Below are 9266 nucleotides of genomic sequence, written 5' to 3' on the forward strand. Positions count from 1 at the left end.
AAGTAGCCTTTACTTACCTGTGGTTACGTTTTCCAACTAAACTAAAAATGGCATCAAACAGACGGGGGAACTAACATTTTTAAATTTACAACAAAGAGTCACTGAAAGACTCATGGGGGTGTCCACAGAAAGTTGACTAGCAACAACAACTGGGACCTAGAAGACACCTATCATGAGCGCCCACTAATTTGCCAAGGAAGAGGCAAACCAAAGAAAAACCCACCCCAAACAAACCAAAATGTGCCGCAAAACAAAAACAGGGAAATCAGATTGTCTTTCTAGAAATCAAATGGGGACTAAAGGTGTTGACTCTCCACATCTATCAAGACAACAGGAGCACTGGGCCAGACACACTTTAAAAGTACTTGGGCCAGCACAGGTGAAACACCTTCCAACTAACGAGAAGGAAACCAGCACAGTTGTAAGACAAACGGCTAACGCAGGTGACACCAATCCGTGATGTCCTACGTGCTAACAAGCTGTACGTGTTAAAGTCCAACCTCAAAACATAAATGAAAAACCAAAGCCTGTCACACTTTCCCCCTTAAGGCAACAAATATATCATATATTTGTAGGACAAGTTTCCTCACCACCAACAAAACAACTATCATTGCACAACATAATCAACTTAAATGCGTTGCTACTTAAATGTGTCGGCATTCTCCAATGTAAACATAGTGTCTACTGGCTGTCAACATTTTAAATCTAACTTTCCACCAATCTTATAACCCCTTCAAGCTGGATGTCAGTGACAAACTCTACCACAAAGTGGCAGAATGACATCATGATTATTTTCATCAATCCAGTGGGTATTTGGTTAAAGCTGTAATATATAACTTTTGGGGAGACCTGGCCAAATTCACATTGACAGATCTATAACACATATTTCTATCTCATTGAGAGCAAGTCTAAGAAGAGGTAGATCTGTTCTGTGGTGCCTATTTCTATGCTTCCTGTTCTTAAGTTTCATTTTTGCATCTTTTACCTTCGGTTTTTCTACACCAGCTTCAAAAGCTGGTTTATAGCCAATCATTCATTACTCGTTGTGTATTTATTCCTTGTGTTATTATTTTTCTATTTTTCTCTCTGCATTGTGGGTAAGGATCTGTAAGTCTACACCTGTTGTTTACCAAGCATGTGATAAATAACATTTGATTTGATTTCACTTGATCACAACATGAGCATGGCCTGCCATGACCAGTAGTGTAAAGTACTTAAGGAAAAATACTTTAAAGTACTACTTAAGTAGTTTTTTGGAGTATCTGTACTTTACTATTTTATATTTTGCCAACTTTTACTTCACTACATTCCTAAAGAAAATAATGTACTTCTTGCTCCATACATTTTCGCTGACACCCAAAGGTACTCAAAGGTTACATTTTGACAGGAACATGGTAGAATTTAAACACTTATCAACAGAACATTGGAGGACTCACTAAACAGAGAACATCCCTGGTCATCCCTACTGCCTCTGATCTGGAGGACTCACTAAACAGAGAACATCCCTGGTCATCCCTACGGCCTCTGATCTGGAGGACTCACTAAACAGAGAACATCCCTGGTCATCCCTACTGTCTCTGATCTGGAGGACTCACTAGAAAACGCTCTTTATTTGTAAATTATGTCTGAGCGTTGGAGTGTGCCCCTGGCTATCCGTCAATATAATAATTTTCTTTTTTTTAATAATGCCGTCTGGTTTGCTTAATATGATTTATACTTTTACTTCTTGATACTTAAGTACATTTTATTAATTTAATTTACTTTTGATACTTAAGTATATTTAAAACCAAATACTTTTAGTTTTACTCAAGTAATATTTTACTGGGTGACTTTCACTTTTACTTGATTCATTTTCTATTAATGTAACTTTGGTTTTACTGAAGTATGAAAATTGAGTACTTTTCCCACCACAGGCCATGACATCCTATCTGACAGAGCAGCCGAGCCACTAGCAGGTCACAGGCACATTGACAGGGAGTTTATCAGCTCTACTCTGCAGTCACATTCCTCTATTACGTGAGCTGGTGTCACGTGACCTGATGCTCTGAGATGGAAACTCATTTTGACCTCCATTATTTCAACACCGTGTCAGTGGAGAAACCAGACTGCTACTCGACAGACAGACAGACAGAGAGAGAGAAGGGGTGAACGAGTGGGAGAGGACAGGAGAGTAGACTCACAGCTGTGTTTTTCCAGGACTCCRCAGAGGGCTGTGGTAGCTATCTACTGAAGTAGGTGAAGGAAATGAACAGGACCACGTGACACCTCCGTCTGAGCGCTGACAGTATTGTGGGGGGTGTTTAGACTGGCAACACTGCTGGGTCTAGTTCATGTGAAGGACATTGACAACTATTTATGTGTTATCAACAGAGAGAGAGAACTAGCTCATCCCTGGAGTGGACAAAGTCTTTCACTCATTTCCTGTGAAAGTCAAAGTGGCCTCAAGGCTCAAACTAATCGTTTGTMGACCTCCATTCCATTTTTGCAAAGGAAGTTGGGAATGTACAGTGGCCAAGTTTAAGGCTATGTGAGGAATGAATAGGGGCGAGAGCTAGGTGTCAAGTAATGATGGATACGACTTAMGGTGTGGGTGTCTCTTATTTAATATATTTATTTATTTTTGCCCTTTTTGATTCCCAATTTCGTGGTATCCAATTGGTTGTTACAGTCTTGTCTCATCGCCGCAACTCCCCTACAGACTCGGGAGAGGTGAAGGTCGAAGGTCGAGAGCCGTGTGCCGTGTGAAACACGACCCTGCCAAGCTGCACTGCTTCTTGACACAATGTCCACTTTACCCAGAAGCCAGCCGCACCAATGTGTCGGAGGAAACACAGTACACCTGGCGACCTTGTCAGCGTGCACTGCTCCTGGCCCGCCACAGGAGTCGCTAGTGCGCGATGGGACAAGGACATCCCTGCCAGGCCAAACCCTCCCCTAACCCRGACGACGCTGGGCCAATTGTGTGCCGCCCCTTGGGTATCCCGGTCACGGCCGGCTGCGACAGAGCCTGGACTCGAACCCAGAATCTCTRGTGGTACAGCTAGGTGTGGGTATCTCTGTAATATTTCATAGCAGGAAATGATTGTTTTTCTAAATTGTCCTTTTTTTTCATCTAGATCCAAACGTTTGGATTGGAGGCACCATGCAAAACAGTGGAAGATCTCACAAGTGGGATTGTCATGGCCCAGGCCCTACAGAAAATGTAAGTGTCAATTTATATATATATATATTATTWTTTTTACTTTTTAACTGCTGGAAATTAGTTTTGTGAAACCATCAAGCCAACCGTGGTGGCCAGGCGTGGTGGCCARSCGTGGTGGCCAACCGTGGTGGCCAACCGTGGTGGCCAACCGTGGTGGCCAGGCGTGGTGGCCAGGCGTTGTTGCTGTGTCTTTCTCCTATCCCAGAGAATGAGATGGAGCTGTTTCAGCTGTGTTTGTAGCTGCAGGTGTCTGCGTCTACAGGGCTGTTCAGGTCTTCTAATGGAGTCAGACTGTTGAGAACGCTCCATGAGGATCTGGTTCTCAGCCAGGAGACTACCCCTCTCCTCCTGTAGTGCTGCACCTGGTGGGGGGGGGGGGGTGGAAACACGTCAATACAGTCAACTTTAAACATGAGAGGCTCATATCATACTGTAAACAAACCATCTACCATTTAGTTCAGTCTTTACAACACCACCATATATATATATATTATATATACTTTTCTTAAAAACATAAAACACAGGAAAACTTTTTTTTTTCATGAACACATTTCATGATCACACAATTGATTTCAAATCAGGAGAAAAAGCAATCACAACAAAACAAACCGCCAAACCTACAAACTCTTACAGTTTCCAGTGTAAACTGGGCAACGTGCTTTTATGTGGCCTTCTCAACAACGTGATGGCAGGAACAAACTCTTACAGTTTCCAGTGTAAACTGGGCAAACGTGCTTTTATGTGGCCTCCTCAACAACGTGATGGCAGGAACAAACTCTTACAGTTTCCCAGTGTAACTGGGCAACATGCTTTTATGTGGCCTTCTCAAACAACGTGATGGCAGGAACAAACTCACCTCACAAATGTTTTATATTTCAGTCATTTAGCAGACGCTCTTATACATAGCGACTTACAGTTAGTGCATTCATTCTCCCCTCAATCTTAGCTAGCTAGCTAGCTAGCGTTATACTGCATCTAAAGTCAATCTGGGCGACATTAAAATGATTGAAACAAAGGTTTTCCTACTAACTATTTGCCTCCTTTGGAAATGTCATTGTATTTCAAAGACATTAATGCACTTTTGAAGAAATCTTAAATTAGTGCTCAATGACAAAATAGAGGAGAATGTTCAGTCGGGCATCAGTCCTAAAACAAACGCTCAAAACCATGGTGAACTATGACCCCAGACCTGTAGCCGTCACTAAACCAGTCAGAGTCCGAGCCCCTGTTCGCATAAAGCAATTAAACCAAAACTCGAGGCCAACCTGCATGTCCAGCTCGTGACATCTCTGTGCGATCTCCTCCTTGGTGACTAGAGCGTCATTCAGATCCTCTACCGTCTTCTTCAGCTGGAAAGACAACCTAGTACGTCAGAATTAACTACAAAATAAACTGCTGATACACTAAAAATCATGTTTATTGTACAGTTGGCAAGAAAAAGTATGTGAACCCTTTGGAAGTACCTGGATTTCTGCATAAATTGGTCATAAAATTTTATCTGATCTTAATCTAAGTCACAACAATAGACAAAGACAAACCTGCTTAAACTACTAACAACAAACAGTTTATACGTTTTCATGTCTTTATTGAACACACAGTGTAAAACAATCACAGTTCAGGGTGGGAAAAGTATGTGAACCCTTGGATTTAATAACTGGTTGACCCTCCTTTGGCAGCAATAACCTCAACCAAATGTTCTTGTAGTTGGGGATCAGACCTGCAAAACGTCAGGAGGAATTTTGGACAATTCCTCTTTACAAAACTGTTTCAGTTCAGCAATATTCTTGGGATGTCTGTGTGAACCGCTCGAGGTCATGCCACAGCATATCAAATCGGGTTGAGGTTAGGACTCTGACTGGGCGACTCCAGAAGTAGTTTCTTCTGTTGAAGCCATTCTGCTGTTGATTTACTTCTGTGTTTTGGGTCGCTGTCCTGTTGCATTACCCAACTTCTGTTGAGCTTCCATTGGCGGACAGATAGCCTTACATTCTCCTGCAAAATGTCTTTGATAAACTTGGGAATTCATTTTTCCGTCGATGATAGCAAGCTGTCCAGGCCCTGAGGCAGCAAAGCAGCCCAAACCATGATGCTCCCTCCACCATACTTTACAGTTGAGATGAGGTTGATGTTGGTGTGCTGTGCCTTTTTTTCTCCACACAGTAGTAATATCATTCTGTCCACAGATATTTTGCCAGTAGCACTGTGGAACATCCAGGTGCACTTTTGCGAACTTCAGACGTGCAGCAATGTTTTTTTTGGACAGCAGTGACTTCTTCCGTGGTGTCCTCCCATGAGCCCATTCTTGTTTAGTGTTTTACGTATCGTAGACTCGTCAACAGAGATGTTAACATGTTCCAGAAATTTCTGTAAGTCTTTAGCTGACACGCTAGGATTCTTCTTAACCTCATTGAGCATTCTGCGCTGTGCTCTTGCAGTCATCTTTGCAGGACGGCCACTCCTAAGAAGAGTAGCAACTGTGCTGAACTTTCTCCATTTATAGACATTTGTCTTACTGTGGACTGATGAACATCAAGACTTTTAGAGATACTTTTTTGTAACCTTTCCGCTTTTATTCAAGTCAAACAATTCTTAATCTTAGCCCTTTTGAGATCTATTTTGTTCGAGGCATGGTTCACATCGGGGAAAGCATCTTGTGAATAGTGTTTTTAATAGGGCAGGGCAGCTCTACCAACAATCTCCAATCTCGTCTCATTGATTAGACTCCAGGTTAGTTGACTCCTGCCTCCAATTATCTTTTGGAGAAGTCATTAGCCTAGGGGGGGTTCACATACTTTTTCCCAAACTACACTGTGAATGTTTAAAGACATATTCAATAATAAACAAGAAAATACAATACCTTGTGTGTTATTAGTTTAAGCAGACTGTGAAGATCAGATCAAATTTGATGACCACTTTTCCAAAGGGTTCACATACTTTTTCTAGCAGCTGTATTAAGATACAGACATTGTCTGGAACATCTTACCTGTCTATCGATGTCAGCGTACGATTCATTTCCTCCAATAACTGGACACTCTTTGCTCATCAGCTACAACACATGGAGACAACACACAGTGTGACATCATCAGTTTACAACACACAGTGTGACGTCATCAGTACAACACACGGAGACACACCAGTGTGACATCATCAGTTACAACACATGGAGACAACACACCGTGTGACATCATCAGTTACATCACATGGAGACCCTACACACAGTGTGACATCATCAGTTACAACACATGGAGACCCTACACAGTGTGACGTCATCAGTTACGACACATGGAGACAACACACAGTGTGCATCACATCAGTTACATCACATGGAGACCCTACACAGTGTGACGTCATCAGTTACGACACATGGAGACCCTACACACAGTGTGACGTCATCAGTTACAACACATGGAGACCCTACACAGTGTGACGTCATCAGTTACAACACATGGAGACCCACACAGTGTGACGTCATCAGTTACGACACATGGAGACAACACACAGTGTGACATCATCAGTTACATCACATGGAACCCCTACACAGTGTGACGTCATCAGTTACAACACATGGAGACCCTACACAGTGTGACGTCATCAGTTTAACACATGGAGACCCTACACAGTGTGACGTCATCAGTTACAACACATGGAGACCCTACACAGTGTGACGTCATCAGTTACGACACATGGAGACCCTACACAGTGTGACGTCATCAGTTACAACACATGGAGACAACACACAATGTGACGTCATCAGTTACAACACATGGAGACCCTACACAGTGTGACGTCATCAGTTACAACACATGGAGACCCTACACAGTGTGACGTCATCAGTTACAAACACATGGAGACCCTACACAGTGTGACGTCATCAGTTACAACACACAATGTGACGTCATCAGTTACGACACATGGAGACCCTACACAGTGTGACGTCATCAGTTACAACACACAATGTGACATCATCAGTTACAACACATGGAGACCCTACACAGTGTGACGTCATCAGTTACATCACATGGAGACCCTACACAGTGTGACGTCATCAGTTACAACACACAGTGTGACGTCATCAGTTACAACACATGGAGACACTACACAGCGTGACATCATCAGTTACAACACACGGAGACCCTACACAGCGTGACATCATCAGTTACACACACGGAGACCCTACACAGCGTGACGTCATCAGTTACAACACACGGAGACCCTACACAGCGTGACATCATCAGTTACAACACACGGAGACCCTACACAGTGTGACGTCATCAGTTACAACACATGAGACCCTACACAGTGTGACGTCATCAGTTACAACACACAATGTGACGTCATCAGTTACAACACATGGAGACCCTACACAGTGTGACGTCATCAGTTACATCACATGGAGACCTACACAGTGTGACGTCATCAGTTACAACACACAGTGTGACGTCATCAGTTACAACAACAATGGGACACTACACAGCGTGACATCATCAGTTACAACACACGGAGACCCTACACAGCGTGACATCATCAGTTACAACACACGGAGACCCTACACAGCGTGACGTCATCAGTTACAACACACGGAGACCCTACACAGCGTGACATCATCAGTTACAACACACGGAGACCCTACACAGTGTGACGTCATCAGTTACAACACATGGAGACCCTCACAGTGTGACGTCATCAGTTACAACACATGGAGACCCTACACAGTGTGACGTCATCAGTTACAACACATGGAGACCCTTACACAGTGTGACGTCATCAGTTAAACACATGGAGACCCTACACAGTGTGACGTCATCCGTTACAACACATGGAAGACCCTACACAGTGTGACGTCATCAGTTACGAACACACAGTGTGACGTCATCAGTTACAACACAGGGAGACCCTACACAGTGTGACGTCATCAGCTTTCAACACACATGAAATGCATCTAGAGTAAAGCCACAAAGTTCTTTCAATGTTTACAAAAGGCCTACCTCTTGAATGGCTGTCATGACAACATGTTGAACAGATTCCTCCAGCATCATTATGGTCTGGATGTTTTCTAGAAGGGCAGAGAGAGCGAGAAGACAGAGTGAATGACTACATGTTCAGTCTAAGAAGCTCAGATACACCATGACAACAACGGAGCGTGACGAAGCCGTGAGAGGAATGTTACAGATAAACTGGAAGCCTCTCATCTTAAAACATATCCTCAACTGAACTCTCGATACAGTCTAGACCCTTCTAAACTCAACTCTGGACCCACAAGCCAGTTCCACCACATTTATTTCATTGTCTCCCTCTAATCAGGGACTGATTTAGACCTGGGACACCAGGTGGGTGCAATTAATTATCAAGTAGAACAGAAAACCAGCTCCGGACCTCGTAGTGAAAGAGTTGAACACACCGGGTTTAGACTCGAGGACCGGGCAGTGCCCGTCCAGGCTCGAGGACCGGGCCGTGCCCGTCCAGGCTCGAGGATCGGGCCGTGCACAGTCCAGGCTCGAGGACCGGGCCGTGCACAATAACAACCAATAGTAACAATTTGAGCGCTTCTTCAGAGACACAACAGAGACAGCCTATAGAGACAGCCTAGCCCATGCTGAACAGACAGACAGACAGACAGACAGACAAAGACAGACAGACAGACAGGCAGACAGACACAGAAAGACCTTGTTTCTGCTCACAGTTGACAGCACAGCCCAGTATGAGTTGTAGCATCCTGCCCAGCTCTGCAGGGTCTGAGTGTTCTCTATCAGGTTGATGTCTGGCAGGGTGAAGTCATTGATCTGCTGTTGAAGGACCTCCTGGTTGTAGTCCAGTATGCCTTTCAACACCTTCTTCAGATTACTGATCTGAGAGGAGGAAGAGGAGGGAAGACGTGGCATTGGACTGTGGCAATGACAAGGGCTTTAGAGTAGATGGCAGCAACACATAAAGACAGTGTATTAAAACCATCATCATCAATACCTTTAGTCGCCAGTTATCTCCCACCTCAGGCTTGATCCTACTGATCCAGTTGTCAGTGAAATACACAATGTCTCTGGAGAAGAGAAAGGTAAGTTGTCACATA

At 43.8% G+C, this 9266-nt stretch overlaps 1 protein-coding gene and 1 pseudogene across 1 annotated transcript in view; one reads left to right on the forward strand and one right to left on the reverse strand.

Annotated features, from left to right (window-relative positions):
* The window catches only part of LOC112073890 (protein Hook homolog 3), a 54199-nt gene that overhangs the window by 28328 nt on the left and 16605 nt on the right, over positions 1 to 9266 (forward strand). The window contains exon 2 of the mRNA XM_024141124.2: positions 3117 to 3202. Coding sequence (XP_023996892.1) covers positions 3117 to 3202 — 86 coding nt within the window. The remainder of the gene's footprint in view (positions 1 to 3116; positions 3203 to 9266) is intronic.
* Positions 3260 to 9266, reverse strand: part of LOC112073892 (protein Hook homolog 3-like) — a 6370-nt pseudogene continuing 363 nt past the window's right edge.

The sequence above is a fragment of the Salvelinus sp. IW2-2015 genome, unplaced genomic scaffold (genome assembly GCF_002910315.2).
Source record: "Salvelinus sp. IW2-2015 unplaced genomic scaffold, ASM291031v2 Un_scaffold2408, whole genome shotgun sequence".
In the NCBI taxonomy this organism is placed as follows: domain Eukaryota; kingdom Metazoa; phylum Chordata; class Actinopteri; order Salmoniformes; family Salmonidae; genus Salvelinus; species Salvelinus sp. IW2-2015.